We start from the raw sequence: 16,386 nt of genomic DNA, 5'->3' as shown, positions 1-16,386 counted from the left end.
CAGGTCATTGTTATATATCAAGCAAATTAGACAAACTGAAAATGATAAGAATTCTAAAACCACACTGAGTTTTCAGCTGTCCCTGCCATCAAGCCAACTTTGCTGCTTTCTGTGATGGCTAAGGAGCAGATAACACACCACCATCCTGGTGCAGCTGCCTCATTTCTTTTGTCTGTTTCCATGTGTGAGTTGAAGCCATCAGTCTGGATAGGTGTAGTGGTTGTGAAAGGTGTGGGGGACTACGGGTTAAAGTTGAGGGCAGCCATGCATACTCACACAAACTTTTGAAGGCAAATGGTAGAGATTTTTCTCCTCATTTTCATATTCATGCACAAATTTTGAATTGTGAGCATGGGGCTTTGCTTTTAAACTAGAGAACTTGGATTGTGATATAGTTTCAGGTCCTACACTTAAACTTTTAGCCATCTTCTGCCATTCTCTGAAGTCTGAATTACTTGGAAAAACACAACAATGCTGCCTGAGAATTAGATTTGATAAAAATAGCTCAAACCATTTAAGGGGAGTATTTTTAAGCTTCGTGTAGCTAGTTGTGAAACTGAATAATTAGAAAGTATTGCTTAATATTTTTAGTAGCTTTTCTGTTAATGATGACCTCTTCCTAATAAAAATCAAAAATCCTTGTAAAATAAATGTCTAATATCCTATTTATGAATTTTTGGATGTAAAGTAGATTATCTGGAACTGCAGATGTTGAAGAACATTATAGAGCTATTGAATAATAGTAATCCTGAGTCTTGAGCTTTTCACCTTCAGATGAGTAAATTGAGTTATAACTACTAACAAACATGGGATTTGAATAGTGATTTAGAAGGCAAATACAATGCTTAAATGGGCACAGCACATAAGAGGTGGCATTAAGTCTGCAAATATGCTTTTGTGTTTTTCTTTTTTGTCAATGATTTTAATATGCCAGAATTTAAAATTCTGATAGGTGTGTTTCTGTAAAAGTCAGCAGTTAAAATAAGCATTGCCAAGTCATGTGTCAAAAAAAGTCTGTGCTGAAATGTTTGCAGGTACAACTTGGACATGTTTGCTTTGTTCTGTTGAAAAAGGTGACATTTTGCTGCTGAGGAAGGCACTGGAGGAACTCAGGATTGTAGACAAACACGTTTTGTGCACAGTTCATCTCTTGGTGCCTCTCAGTGCTGGGCACTGCCTTTCTACCTGCCTATAGTGCTTCCTCTTCCTCTCCACAAATCCATCCATCTTCCCTTCCCAGTCATAGTCCCTTGTGTCCTTTTCAGGCGAAGTCTGCTGACTCCACTCCCACAAAAGTTAAGCTGAGTGACAGAGCCTATAGTGAACTCCAAAGCATTTGAACGACCAGGACATGGCAAGGAGCACAGGGATTAATATTTTATAGCACCTCAAATAATACATCTAGAAAGGCCAAACTGTGTTTATACTCAGACTCAGTTATGCTGGCACAAAGCTGCTTTTACTGGCACAGTTTATTTTGCTTGACAACAGGTATGAGCAACCAGCAGGGTTGTCCTGGCAGTACAGACAACAAAACTTCAAGGTGTAAACAGACACGGGAACAACGTGGTCAGCAGAAGAGCATATTCCCTGCTGTTCTTTCCCCTCTACTCATTTGAACTACTGGCAACTTTGGAAGAATAATGTTGAATTCCTGGGTAAAAATTCAACCTTTTTTCATCAGTGTAACTGGATTTACATTCGGCTTACACTTTAAGTTAAAAACGCAGTGACTTTTTTGTCCAGTGCTGTGTCAAAGAATGTTAATTTTTTCTCCTTTTTTTTTTTTATTACTGCACAGAAAGATTGGTTAACTTTCTTAGTTTTTTAGAAAACTTAACTGAAAATTTATTAGCAAGTTTTACTTCACTTGAGAAATCCAATGCTTATGGTCCCTGAAAAGCCAAGTGCCACTCCTTCAGTCTGTTCAATCTGCCTGGAAAATCCCTTTCTTCACGGCTGATTGCTTTTAGTTTCATAGTGTATGCCTGCCTCGGGTGGTTAGAATAATTTTTAAAAAGGAGATTTCATAAGAACTAAAAACTTAATGCACAAGTTTTGTTTCTAAGTTGAAGGAGCAGGGGTTTAGTAAGCAAAGAGCTATTAGATCTGTGTGTTTAAGAAACAGAAAACTAAATAGAAAAGCAATTTTGCTTGATGTACCCCACCCTTTGAATTATGCTTGCTTATGGAGACAAATACTTCTACTTCCTTGATAGGCGGGTGGAGTTAGGCAAGTGAGAGGAAAGGAATTCAGGATCTGTCTAAGCAGACCAGAATGAGGAACTCAATCAAATGTATCTGGAGATAATTTAGCGTTTGAACTTCTCTATTTTACAGGCTAAGGACTGACCTGGAATTTAGTATGGTTTGCACAGTGTACCCTGCTAGCAGAGTGCTGCTCCCAAAATGAGAAAATACACGCTGTTAAGCCTTCAGAGACGATAAAATAATCTTTTAACAATATGAGAGAAAAAGCTTTCTAGCCACAGTGTGACAAATGTTGGCCATGTTCTTTTGACCCTGGTATGTGTTGTTTTAAAGTCTTTGGCTTTGCACAGCTGGACTCATGCACAGTGTACTTCACTTTGTGGTAGAATTCTCAGCTTGCAATGAGAGAACGAACACAGTTGTATAACTGCTTAGTCAAATTTTTAGCTCAAGTATTACTCCAGGGCAAGTATTCCAGTTTCTAGATCCCTGTTCACTTGCTGCTTTTGAGTATTAGCTTTAGTACTCAAGGGGTGCATTTATAATGCCTGCATTAATTGTTCAATGATTATTTACTGTGAGTAGGGGAAGAATCTGTCATCGTTAACTGCAGCATTTTATGGCTTAACTGCACTGGCTGACAGCCTTGCTGCCCCTTTGTGGCAGTAACCATGGCAGAAATGAAGCTGCCATCTCCTTACTTGTTATAGTTCATAATTTGACAAATCAATTTACATTTTTCTGGTTTAAGCTAAAGCCATAAAAGGATAATAGGGCCCTGAAACACATGGGAGTTGTGTGTACTTGTTTCACAAAGGAAGGAAGAGATGAGAAAAAGAATGGTAAACTAGGAGATTCTGAAATTAGGGTTCTCTTTCTACATTAGTTGTTTAGGCAGTGAAAATACATTTAATAAATAAAATATATTAATTTTTTACTTTCTGTAAAAGGCAATAGCCTACCTTTTGGTACTTATTTATGTAATTATTAATTCAGCTTTGGAATGAGGCTGAAATAGGTTTAATTATATGCTGGAGTCTATGTCTGCATTTTTTGATGTAGAAGTTGTTCCTCTTCACATACTGAATCTCACATGTCTGTGGACAAACTGCCTCAGTTCTCCAGCAATTCTCCTCACTTGAAGTCTCAGAATAATTGTACTGAGCTGTAGTTTCAAGCTGGGTTAAATGGAGTAGCAGTAATGTGCTCTTAAAATGGTAAAGAATGGCTGTACATGGTAATAGCAAATATTAAGAAATATTAAAAAGCTGGCCAGTTGTTTGTTCCTGTAGTTCTACTGTAATTAAATCCAGGTTATTAAATCACTGAAGAAGTGTGCTACTTTCTTTTCAAGATTTTTCTGTGCATCTCTGAGCCCGTTTTCTGTCTTCTCTGAGATCCTTCAGAAGTGTCTCATCCTGTATCAGGCCTGCATATGGCCTGGGAAAGAAAACACCTCATGACTTTCTCACTTGTCAGGCTAAGTAAGGATTTCTCTTCTGCCTGCCTCCTGGAAGAACTTGCAGAAGTAATCACTAAACAGAGTGGGTTTTCTTGTTGTTTTTGGTTTTATTACTTTGAAGAAAACAGATTACCTACATTTCATAAGTAAGGTTAAAATCTGTCCTCCTGGAGCATAGCAATTTGCAACTTCCTAGTATCGGTTAGAATTAATATATTTTATGTGCTTAGTTTTGTTGTATTATAGTTTAGGATCCCTACAGAAGAATCTTCTATTCCTCTAATCAGAAAATACTAGGAACATGTTATAGGGGAAGAATCACAGTGGTATCCAACTGCATGAAAATAACACATGAACTGTGATTAGGCAGGTTGTTGATGCTCTTCTGAGTCATTGACCTAGAAGAAGGAATGTGATTTTTATACACCTCAGGTCAGAGCAGAGGAGGTACATTTGTTCTGATTGCAAAACTGAATAGTAACTTGAAATATTATAAATACTAAATTTGTGAAATAAGTACATCATTCATTGCAGAGCAGGGAAACAAAAATCCATAGTTTTTTTGAAACTTCCATAATGTAGTTTCTAAGGAAGGTGGGCTTTACTGGAGGAGTTTAAATGTACAGATGAACTGTAAGTTTTACTTTAGAATAAAACCTTCATGAACTTGGTGGAAGCAGCAGGGTGAGGTGTCTGCAGTTAACTGATCTTATTAATGGTGTGTAAGTGAGAGGGGATGTAAACAATAAATTACTAGAGAAGAAACAGAGGCTTGGAATTTTTTTTTTTTGTTGAGACCTGTTATGATATTGGAGAGAAAGTTTCTTGAATACTTTGTGTTACCTTGTATTTTTTAAGAAAGGAGGGGAAACCAGCACTCGAGTGATACGTACAGCTATCACCTGAATTAAGGATGTGATCATTCTTTAGAAGTCTTCATAAAGCTGAGTTGTTTTGAATGTGTGTGAGGTGCCATCTCTGCCCTACATTGGGCTTGCTGTTAATATGAGATACAAAAGGGCTGGGGCTCTGCTCTGAAGAGAGGAGTGAATTATAAAAGCAAGTGTAATTAGGCCAGTATATGCTGCCCTTTTTTCTGGTGGCACCGGCTGAAGCACCTGCTCGGGTACCTTGCATCAGCTCGAAACTGGTTTGCAGTGACTAAACAAGCGCCTGAGCCAGTCCAAGTGAGGAGGTGGTGGCACAGCTCAGCAGTGAGAGCTGGGAAGGGCAGGATTCATCGGCAGTGAGAGCTGGGAAAGGCAGAATTCATCACTGCTCTGTGATGAGAGCTGGCACTGCTGCCCGAGCTGGGGAGCAGGAAGGACAAATGGTGCTGGGTTCACAGAAGGCGCCGTGCTCCACAGCTGCTGTGGAAAAGGCATTGGTTTGCCAATCAGAGAGCCCTCTAAGGAGGCTGCATAATTAAATAGTACATTAAAAATCAGTATACTGTAACAAGTGCTAGTTAATATATAGACACATTTGTTTCAGGGCTTGCGCTTGATTTTATTTCCTGAAGATAACTTTAGTAATTATGCAAAAGGCATGGAGGGATTGACCTTTGAGAAAAGACCATTTGAACTAGTGAAAACCGGCATGGAAGTAACATTTGAATTTGCTATTTGAAAGGGACCAGCTCAGTGGGTTCCCAAGCAATAACTACATTAAAGATAAATGAATCCTTTATAGCAAGATTTGAAGTCAGTGTGTTTTCCCTTCCTTAGACATCAACTATTAACATGTGGCTGGTATTACTTGTTCACTAGATGCAGGAAGAGGAGTATTTACAAACAGGATGAAAAGACTTGAAGAACATCACTTTTCTAAAATTTATGTAATGCAATTCAGTAGTGTGCACTTAAGTGGACATCAGTTACGTAATATTAAATGTCATGTGTATTTTCTGTGGACATTTGTTTACAAATATCCTTTTTCAGTTTGAATTTTGTGTCTGCTATTATTTTATAAGATTTGTATGGCTGATGTTATGTTGCACGTCTTTTCCTGGGGTCACTGTTGTGTATTTCTTTGTGCCATCTTGTCTGAGCCCCAGTTGCAGATTCTGCAAAAATGTGTTTACAAGGGACAATGATTGATCAAAACATTGGGAGGGATAAAAGGCAGATATGCACAGAGAAGAAAAGGGTGGGGAAAAGCAAATAAGCAGAAGCATGTTTGTTTCTCTTTGCCTGTGACTCACTTTTTCATAACAAAAGAATTTTCAAATGAAGAAGGCTAATTCAAAACAAACAGGAAGCAAGAAATAATTACCTCTGCACTGAACCGTGAGAGGGTTTGGTACTTTCAGGCTATTAAATTAAAGAGCTAATTAATTTGATTGTCTTTTAAGTATGTAACTGTTATAAAAGCTATATTATATACTATTATGCTAATAATATTTCACAATATGGAGAGTATTATTTAGAGTAGGGTGGGTCTGCTTATTAATACAGTGAAGGCAGTCATAATTTCTTGATCTATTCATAATTTATGTTTACCTTCATCTTTATCAACTTATGACTGATTCTTATTTTCTTTTCCTTCAATTGAAGATCTAAGGCATATCTGTTAGGGGAAAAAAAGGTTTCACGAACTGCTTTTTATTCTTTTCACATACTGTGTTTCATTTCAAACACCTGCCTGAGCTTTCCTGTGCTGGCATTCCCCTTGATTACTGAGTCCTGTGTCCTGGACTCAGTAATCAAGTCCTCTGTCCTGTCCCTCTCTGTTTAGGGCCACTGTGTTATTCCATGTAAGATCCATATCATACACTTGGTGTCATTGTCCAGTACGAGATCTGAAGAGCCCTGGTGCTGCATTCTCACTGCATTCTAAACCTGTCTTTCCCTTCAACACCATGGTTTTGAGCTGTGTATCAGTTTTTTTGAGGAGTGTGATAATAGAGGCAAATAAAAGCATGAAAAATTTTGCAAGGAATCCTGAAAAAAAAAAAGTTAACTGCTTTTATAAGAAAAACATGGGAATACATTCATTTCTCTGAACACATCATCTGTTCCCCCAACCTTATGCCTGCTTTATGAGTCGATGAGACTCTTTGAGTGCAGGAAGCCAGGGATTTCTACCATTCCACCAAGTTCCTGTAGAAGCTATTGTTATCTTGGAGTACTGAGATTGACTCATTCCAGTAGTTACACCTGGCTGTCAGTAACGTTCTGGTCATCTCTTTTATGCTCTCACTGCTCAGGTCTTAGCCAGTCACTCCGGTCTTCTGCCAGGTGACTCATTTGTAACCTCTTCTCAGATGTGGCAGTTTTGACTACAAGTCTTGTGTAATAAGCAGTTTCAGATTCAATAAGTTGCTATTAACTTTTAATTAACTCTACAAATGTGTATGTATTTGGTGATACATCAATCTTGAAATTAAGTTAATGATGTGAACCAGTATTGCTGAGAAGTAAAAGCATCCTGTTGCTTTTCTTTAGCTTCACCATGGTCTTTTATTGCAATTCCTGAATTCTGTCTTCTGCCAGAGGTTTTCCTTGTGCCCTCAGTGGTAGCCTTCCCTACTAGCATGTTTGTCATACAACAGTGTTACCTTAAATGTATAAGCAATTAGAATTTCTGTGTTGACCAACTTAAATGTGAATTGTTACATGTATGTGGCAAAAAGTATTGTTGTTAATGTTCTCTGATTCTCTACTGCAAGCAGTAGTTCAGGTACATTTTGTAGCAATTATTTGCATAGTGTATGTGCTAGAATTCACTCATACATTAAACAACTCAAAATCAAATACAAGTATTTCTTGATAATGGGAAGGTGTTGCATCCTGAGGAGGGTGTTTGGAATTTGATACATTTGTTATCTTCTGTAAATAAGTTTTATGTAAATAAAATTTTACTTAAGCTTGTATTTCTTGTCTTACTTTTCCCAGATATTTTACCATTCTTTTTGTTTGTTTGTTTTTTTTTTTTTACAGTTCTATCTTCAAGACACTAAAAGTAGTAATGGTACCTTTATTAATAGTCAGAGACTGAGTAGAGGATCTGAGGAAAGCCCACCATGTGAAATTATGTCAGGTGACATCATCCAGTTTGGTGTAGATGTGACGGAGAACACGCGGAAAGGTAAGGGTATGGATCATTTTTTGGTTTCTTTTCAAGTATATTTGTTTAGAGCATCTTATTGCAATCCAGTCTTTAAAACTAAATGGCATTCCCATTGTAAGAACATAGTTTTGTTGGGTGGGTTTTTTGTTACTTCTTCCCTCCTTTGTGCTGGCAGGGAGCCCTGTGCCCATGTGGTACCGGATCAAGGAACTCCTCTGCTGAGAACACAGACTCTATTTCTACCCCAACGCCCCCAGATGGATTTTTACTGGGTTATTTCCGTGGCCTACCTTCTTCTGTGGCTGTGTGGCTGCTACTGTGTGCAGGGGAAATGCAAGTCTGGAAAAGGAGGCTCAACTGGGGCCACATCTTCATCTATTGCCTGACTTAAATTGACCTGCAGCAGTTTTAAAAGTGCAACATAAGCATGTTTATGTAGTGCTGTGTTGGGCTTTTTGTGTTTGGAGTTTGTTATTATCTTATAATTGTAATTACCTTTCTTTCAAGCCCTTTGAACCGTAAGGTTTCAGCTAATAGTGTGGCTGAAGTGTGAAACTGAATTTTCTTGATCGAGTAGTCAGCATAGGTTTGAAACAAACTAACATACTTATTTTCAAGATACACACTGTTTCTTTCTGTGACTGCTAGTGATTTTGATTTCTGTAGGTACTTTAAAATGACAACAGAAAAAGGTTGCTAGCTGACGAATGAGGTGATGGCATTTTTGTTTGGTTTATTTTTCTTGCTGTCTTCTTCCCAGTATGCACACTCAGGAGATATTATTATTATGTGTTCTGTATATGTGTTAATTCAAATGCAGCCTCAATCTCTTTTCTTTTGAAATTACATAGTATTTCAGGAACCATTTCTTTTTCTTTCTGGAGACTGGTCTGTATGGGGATATTAGCTTGTAATCAGTATTGCCAAGACTTTAAAAACTTTCCTAATGGATCTGCTGCTTTCTGCAAGCATTGAACTTCTGGCCATGTTCTGTAGAATCCTACCTACTCAGTGACACCCAGATTTGGCAATACAACGTCAGAACTGCCATCACTCCTTTCCTACTTTACTACTTTTCTGACCAAGACCTTCACAGAGCTTATCCTTAAAGAGTAGTGTATTAGAAAATAATGAAAGAGTAATATTAAATTGGAATACTGATGATAAAGTTCTTTAAAACAAAAAACCAAAATATCCATCAAAGCAAACCTCTCAAACCAACCCACCAAAGAACAACAAACCAAACCACAGTACAATGGGAGAATTTGTTAAAGGACATTAAGTGAACAAAACCTGAAGATCACACCTGGCTCTGTTACTCTGTCTTTAGCCAGGTGGGTTGTAGTTTTCAGCTCTGTAGTATCAGAGGAAGGTCAATGACTGTCTTTAAAGAAAACATTGCTAAATAATGGTGGTGGTTAAGTATTTTGTCATGGATAACTTTTGGAGCTGTGGTATTTTTGAGTGATTCATTGCAGTGAAGGTCTCATCACATTGTTTTACCTTTCTCAAAACTGATATTGCAAAGATTCAGAATACTCCAGGATGCCTAACTGAAATTGCCTGGGAGTTACTTAAAATGTTTCCATGTGAAGTGATTGCAAATATTTATGAATGCTAACAGTATAAATGGAAGAAATCAAAGGAATGCATTGCATCTAATGAAATTGGAGCTATTAATTTGATGAGATGCTGTCCTTGCTAAGAGAAGCTGAATTTGTTCAAGTGTATTTAGACTAAAACAATTTTTGTTATAAGATTTAGTTGGAAGAAAAATTGGACTTGACTTGTTTTTATCAGCAGTTTGCAGTGAGTTTATGGAAACATTTGTGGAAAGTTCATGGTAAGCAAATCCTTGCCATGAACTTTTGCCAGTAGTAGTTCTTAGCTGTGGTTTTATGTTAGTTTTACAAAGCATGATCCCAGTGGCCTGGCATTTGTGTAATGAGTGATCAGATTATGCAGCCTTCCTTGTCCTTTTCTTTAGCTTTGAACATGGAAGCTGTGCTCATGTTACTCATGAATGTGTTGAGCTTGCTAATGGGAAGAGGATACGAGTTTGCTTTCCTCCCTTTCTGCTCCCCCAAGCAGTGAATGAAGATTGTATCATCACAGGGTGTTTACCTGTGCATTGGAAATGCAGTTGGAGTGCATATAAACACCAGTTCATTTCAGTAGTCTTAGATGTCACTGTTAATCTAATCTAGTCATGAAACAGGCAGAAAAGTAGTTTTTAAATTGCTGATTCCCTTTAAAAGCACTTTGCTCTCTGGTATTTACATAATGCCTTACTTGCACCAGATACTTCAACAATCTGCTGTCTGCAATTATAAGATAATGACAGGACAGGACGAGTGTACTTGCCCATGTAAATTCTGAATTGTGTCAATGCTGCTAGAATACATTCATTGTATTGTTCAGGCTGTGTTTTAGTAAGTAATTTCCTTGCAAATGTGATCTAGATTTGGTTCATTAAAATAGTGGCATGTTCAGTATGTGATTTTTCAGGTTATCAGGTATGAGCACCAATTCCTCAGCTTCCTGCTGCTGAGCCAAAGTCAGTAACAGCTCCTGGAGAAGTGTTTGCATCCTTTCAGCTTTCTTATTTGTCCACTTGCTGTATTATTCACAAGCACAGGGGCCTGGCCGTTTCCCTCTCCTTAACACAGCACTTACCTATTAACATCTCACTGTGCTTTTCTCTGTGTAAGCTTGGTTTGTATTCTTTTAGCACTTTCTAAATTTCCTACTCGGTGGTAAAGCATTCCAAGAGTTAACTGGTGATATTTCCCTGCATGGAAAGGACCAGCAGCGTTGCAAAACAGGGTCAAAAATACCAAGGTGATTTAGTTCAACTACAGTTTATGCACTTTTTCCTAGTCAGGTTTGGACTCTCATGCATCTCTTCTGTCATGGGGTGTTGGAGGGAGGTTGTGTAAGTGGGGAGCTCAGTGTGCTAGAGGGCAGTGCACAGACCCCCGAGGGGCATGGGGGCTCCTCGGAGCTGGGTACCCTATTAACGAGTGAAAATAAGAACAAGGGCATCATTGGTGAATTGTCTCTCTGGGAAGGAAATCTTGAGACAAACAGAAATGGTTTCTATGTTCTCATTATGCTCCAGTGCAGCAGAACTGTCGGGGTTCAGGGCAGGTCTGAGGGGTTTTGGAGCTGTGAAGTGTGGGGCAGCTCCGTGTTTGGGAGGGGAGTCACAAGTTAGTGACTGGAGTATGGAGCAGGAGTGAGGTTTCATTCTGTAGAGAGGGAGCTGTGGATGTGGAGGGGGAGCAGTGGATGTGGTGAGGCTGTTCCAGTCCGTGGAGGGAGCTGTGGATGTGGATGAAGCGGTGGTTGTGGATGAAGCAGTGGATGTGGGGCGGCTGTTTCAGTTTGAGGAGGGAGCAGTGGCTATGGATGAAGCGGTGGCCGTGGGGAGGCTGTTTCAGTCCGTGGATGAAGCGGTGATGAAGCGCTGGCTGTGTGTGGATGAAGCGGTGATGAAGCGCTGGCTGTGGCGAGGCCGCTGCCGCTCCGGCGGGGCGCGGGGCGGGTCGGGTCGGGCTGGCAGGCGCGGTGGCTGGCGCTGGGGCTCCCCCTGGCGGTGTCGCTGCGCCATGCCCGCCGGGCCGGGCCGGGCTGAGCGGCGTTCCCGCGGAGCGCCCGCAGGTGAGTGGGATGGAGCGGGTGAGCGACGGGCACAGGGGGTGTCTCAGCCCGCCGGGAAACCGGGGCTTTCTCTACTGCCTTTGCTTATTAATTCCCCGAAAGAATGACTATAGACCTGAATTCAAACCATTGCTGCTGTCCTGTGCGGTCAGTACTGTATTCTTGTTTTCTGTGTCGCTTTGCCTTTCCCTCGGGCTTTCTCCTTGTTTTTCCAATTGCAATGAACTGATAGCTAAAGGTCAGACTGCAGGGTTTGGCTGTTGTTTCCTTTCTTATTATTTTAATTTTATAAATTTATTAAAATGCTTGGTACCTTTTCCCAGTCACTGTCTATTTGAGATCTTTTGCTAGATATCCATTATATCTGAATTTGGCACAAATAAAGCTCCTGCAGATTTTAGGAGATTTTTGTCAGTCTAGCTGTTGACAGAAAAACTTCAGAATTATATAATCTTACAGCAGACCTTCCGATATGTGACCCAAAGGTAAAGCTGTCTGTTGGTATTTAATGTCAGGTATACTAATGTTTTCTTATTAAAATAATTAATTTCCTTTTAAAGAAAATTTCTTCATTATGAAATCTGTGTATTACAGGCTACAGCTAATATTGCTGATGTATTTTTAAAATGTTTTTCCAAACTGGATTTATTTCATTATAAATAAAGACCCCAAACCCTGCAGATTAATCTGTTCTGCCCTGGCATGTAAATTTAATACTTTATCAGGTCAGCTTGGAAAAACAAGGTGCTCTAGCCAGGAGAATATGTCTCCAAAGCATTATCTTTTAGCTATAAATAAATGTTAAAAACAACTCCTCTTGGTTGGGTCATTTTTCCTGTATTTTTAGATTCTATTGAGGTAGCTTCCTTAAAGACCTGTCTCATTTCCCTGGAGTACTACCAATGTCCTAAAACGCCCATTGCCCTTTTTTTCAAAGCCAGATTAACTGTTTTGATGATATTAATAACTGAGAAAGTAGAGCACTATTTGTCTTTGTATGTTAGTGGGTGCTGGATTTAGTGGTACATGATAGGTGACAGCATACTTGTTTGCATCTCACTTGTGGTAATATTTTGGGAACAATGTATAGCTATCTTTCCATGTATCTGGAAATAATTTTTACTTCCCAGTTCATAAAACCATATAGGGATAAAAAAAAACCCCGACCAAGACACAGACATAATTTGACTGTTTGCAAAAGCATTGAAAATGGTATCAGTAACATTTTTTGAAACACTGCGTAGAAAATTTGAACTTGATGTAAGAGTCAAATATTGCATTTCCTCCTCTTATTCCTTAGGATCTTTCTAGAGTTCAAAGAATCTTGAATTCAGTCCTCAAGGAGCAAGTTTACCTCTTCTGAAATGAAAGGCCACTTGTCTAGGGCTATGCATTAGATGTGCACTACAAGCATCCTGAAATAGAGATGTGTTGTCTTGAGTGATGCTGCTTATGGTGTTCAAAAGGATGTACTCAGCAGTTTCTACACATTTTCTCTGCATTCCCTTTCTGATCCTTGTTTGTAAATAATAATCACTTGGCAAGTTCCAGATCTTGAAGTGACTGACACAAATTGGGTGTGTTATCTTTTAATTCCCTGGGTAAGCTTGTAGGAATCTTGTCAAAAAGGCAGCTCATTATTTTGTTTATACCTCTGCATTCCCGTTACCTAGCTCAGGTAAGATGCATTCCTCTTCCCTCATTTTATGATCAAAACATACCATTCACTTTCTGAGCTTACTGTAGTAAAGACAAGTTTGAGGTATTGCTGCACATGGAAGAGTTGGAGCTGGAGCTGCTCCACAGCCAGGACTGAGCACACAGCATAACCTCTTCAAGTGTGTAAGGATGAAGTTCCCTGCATCCAGAGGAGGTTTGAGAAGGTGCTCAGGCATTGGTGCTTGAAGGCGTTCATGCCTCCTCCTCCTCCTCTTTGCCTGTCTCAAAGTTTCTTAAGACAGTTTGTTTGGTTACTATAACATTGAGCACTGAACTTAAAATTAAATAGTAATGGATTGTGATGACTTAGTATTTGTTTCTTTTCAGTTACCCATGGATGTATAGTCTCCACAATCAAACTGTTCCTTCCAGATGGCATGGAAGCTCGATTACGATCGGAGTAAGTATTCACATAGACCAAAATTCAACTACTCTATGATGAAGATTTGATGGACATTTTGTTTAAAATAACCATAGGAACAGTTTATTTTCCTGTCATCCTGCAAAGCAAGTAACTGAGAGTATGGTTTTTTGCAGAAGTTATGAGAAAAAAAAAATATTTGCTTGTTGTTTTTAGTAATTAGGACAACTACAAACAATAAAGTTCTTTAAAAGAAGAATAAAGTTCTTATGAAGTCGGGCTTCTCTGGCTGTGGTTTACTCTACTGAAATAGGTATTAGAAACAGAGAAATATAGAGAAAAAGAAAGCAAATGAGAAAATTCTCCTGCCCTCTTTCTTTATTTGGGATTATTATTTTTGCTCTTTTAAATGCGCATAGACTTAACTAAAGTGAAGTTAATGGAAACTCAGATGAATATTGACAGCATTTTCTGTGTATATGTGCACATTTGTGAGAAATTTTCCAAGAGTAGTAGAAACCAGAAACATTATCATTTTGTTTGCACTGAGTGCTAATCTCAAATGGTGTAATTTTAGTCATCTTTCATTATCAACAATTTTATGGGGTTTATTGCTTACTTAAATGTCCTTTTATCATTAGTATCCAGAAATACTTGCACAAAGCTTTATGGTGTCTTTGCTTGTGGGAAGATAAGTAAAAGTAAATTATGAGAGATTTTCCATATAAATGCATGTCCAAATAAGAAATAGTAGAAATGTATGGTATTAAAAATTTAGTTTTGATGAAAATGTCCAAGTACAGCATTTACACATTTTGTGTTAATTTCCTTTTTTTTTTATTTTCTAGTGTCATCCATGCTCCATTACCAAGTCCTGTTGACAAGGTAATTCAGTAACTTGCTGGTGTATGCCTTATTCCACCACATGCTGTTTTCAGACTTGCTGTATGGATGAAGAAATAGTGAAATCTGTCCAGTTACATTTTGATGTTTTCCACTGCCTGTTTTTACCTAGTTTAATATTTTGAGTGACATTTAAGGTAGAGAAGGTAATAAAATATTACAGTTTATATTGGAAGGTAGGTTGACTTTTTACATTGTGGCACCTGAAATGTGGCTTTGGAACAGAACCATTGATATTAAGATGGTTAATTTACAGGTACAGATTGACAGAGTAACAGGTCTTGCATAATTTAATGCTTGAGGTTCTGTGGGACCCAAGAGTAGCTCTTGATTTGGTGTTTGGATGAGGTGTGTTTTCTTTGTATCATGTTTTTTATGGAGGAGAAGCTGTGCTGCACTGTCTGGAAGGTCCTGTCATGTTCCCAAGGAAGATTGAGACCAAACCTCTCTGCTTCTCTTGTATAACCAGAGTTGCTCACTGTAGAATCATGGAGTCAGTATTGTCAAATGTAATTCTTAAACTCAGTTTTGGTAATCTGGAGGTCTTGTAGAAAAGCTGGTAATAGATATTCCCCTGAGAAAAGTGACCAGGAGTTGATTATTTCTCTGGTCTCTAAAAAGAAGAATTGAATAGGTTCCAGTCAGAGTTTTAAACATGAAGAGCAAAATTTCAAGGAACAGTGGAAACTTACTTGTGAAGCCAGCAGCCTGAGGAGTTTATAGACTGTGTTTAAGTTGAGATTTCAAAATGATATGTGTGGCTTGAATCCAGGGCAAGGGTAGAAGTCCTAAGGAGGAACTGCAGGTATAACTGTGGGAAAACAGTTAAAAATTATTTCAGTGTAGGAAGCCTACAAGAATTATAGAATAAATAGATTGGCTGAAATAAACCCATGGAACAGCCCCCTACTTCTCTCCAAGTGAGCAACAGTTCATTGTTATTTAGCGATACTACAGGTATTCCTTAAATCGATAGAAACTTATACCGGGAGATGATGATGATGATGATGATGATGATGAGTAGGTCAGCAGGAAATGTGCAATTGTAATATGTGGGATGACATCGAGTTGGAAGCCCACAGTTCGTGTTTGTCCTTGGGCTGAATGGCTTCACCTTTGTACCCCTTGTTTCTTTTTTGTCAGTTTAGTCTAAGCTGTAACAAAAGCTTTAAACTCATTGGTGTATTGGTGGTTCAAGAACTTGTGCAAACTCAGTGGGTCCTATGTCTTGAGTTGGAAAGTTCTATGATAAAAGCATAAATAGTGACAGAACAATAAATGAAGGAAAATGCTGTTATTAGGTAATCTGAAGTTTACCTTTGTGACTAGATTTAGGTGACTTTGAATTTTTAAATTTTAAGTGAAATTTATTGAAAAATCAAAAACCATTCTGATTCTTAATTATCTTCCTTTCCAGGTTGCTGCTAACACTCCCAGTATGTATTCTCAGGAATTGTTTCAGCTTTCACAGTATCTTCAAGTAAGTTTTCTTTTAAGGGCATTTAGTTTGGCTAGATATTTTTGTTCAAAATGCAAATCTTATACTGTGGCTAGTATCTATTGGAAACTACAAAGGAAAGGACAGTGCTGGCAGCTCTTCCTTCTCCCTGGCATCACCAGCCTTTCTGTGCCTGCTTCTGTGTCAATTTTAATAGTTGTGTTTTTTCCCAAGATGGCATGTCACAAAAGAGTGAGACTGCAGAATGGCAGCACATTAAACTGTGTGCTGATAGATAAAAGTAAACTCTTTAGAAAGGATGATAAAATCAGCTTGCTGGAAAAAAAATGAAAGCTTTTTTGCTGGTAAATTCTGTCCAGGTTTAACTGTGTGTAAGTTTTATTAATTTATTTTGTCTGGTTTTGTTTGATAATGGTAATTTTTATTTGTTCACATCAAGGCTTTTGAGATGGATATTATCTTTATATGTATTTGCTGACATAGCAGGAAGCAGCTCATGCAGATGCTCTTTCTTGGGAAGCCAAATACATACTCACT

The 16,386-nt window shown here is 38.5% G+C and overlaps 1 protein-coding gene across 29 annotated transcripts in view; it reads left to right on the top strand.

The window, feature by feature from the left end:
• Positions 1-16,386, top strand: part of SLMAP (sarcolemma associated protein) — a 76,428-nt gene that overhangs the window by 24,382 nt on the left and 35,660 nt on the right. For 25 of the 29 annotated variants that reach the window (XM_085072684.1, XM_085072682.1, XM_085072680.1 and 22 more), the window contains exons 3-6: positions 7,615-7,768; positions 13,454-13,526; positions 14,336-14,372; positions 15,808-15,870. In XM_085072684.1, coding sequence (XP_084928810.1) covers positions 7,615-7,768; positions 13,454-13,526; positions 14,336-14,372; positions 15,808-15,870 — 327 coding nt within the window. The remainder of the gene's footprint in view (positions 1-7,614; positions 7,769-13,453; positions 13,527-14,335; positions 14,373-15,807; positions 15,871-16,386) is intronic. The other 4 variants (XM_085072666.1, XM_085072663.1, XM_085072656.1 and 1 more) reach the window with 1 other exon arrangement.

Source organism: Lichenostomus cassidix, chromosome 12, assembly GCF_008360975.1.
Source record: "Lichenostomus cassidix isolate B80296 chromosome 12, HeHo_3.0, whole genome shotgun sequence".
NCBI lineage: Eukaryota > Metazoa > Chordata > Aves > Passeriformes > Meliphagidae > Lichenostomus > Lichenostomus cassidix.
The sequence above is the reverse complement of the archived record's forward strand: the minus strand, read 5'-3'. Positions and strand labels throughout refer to the sequence as shown.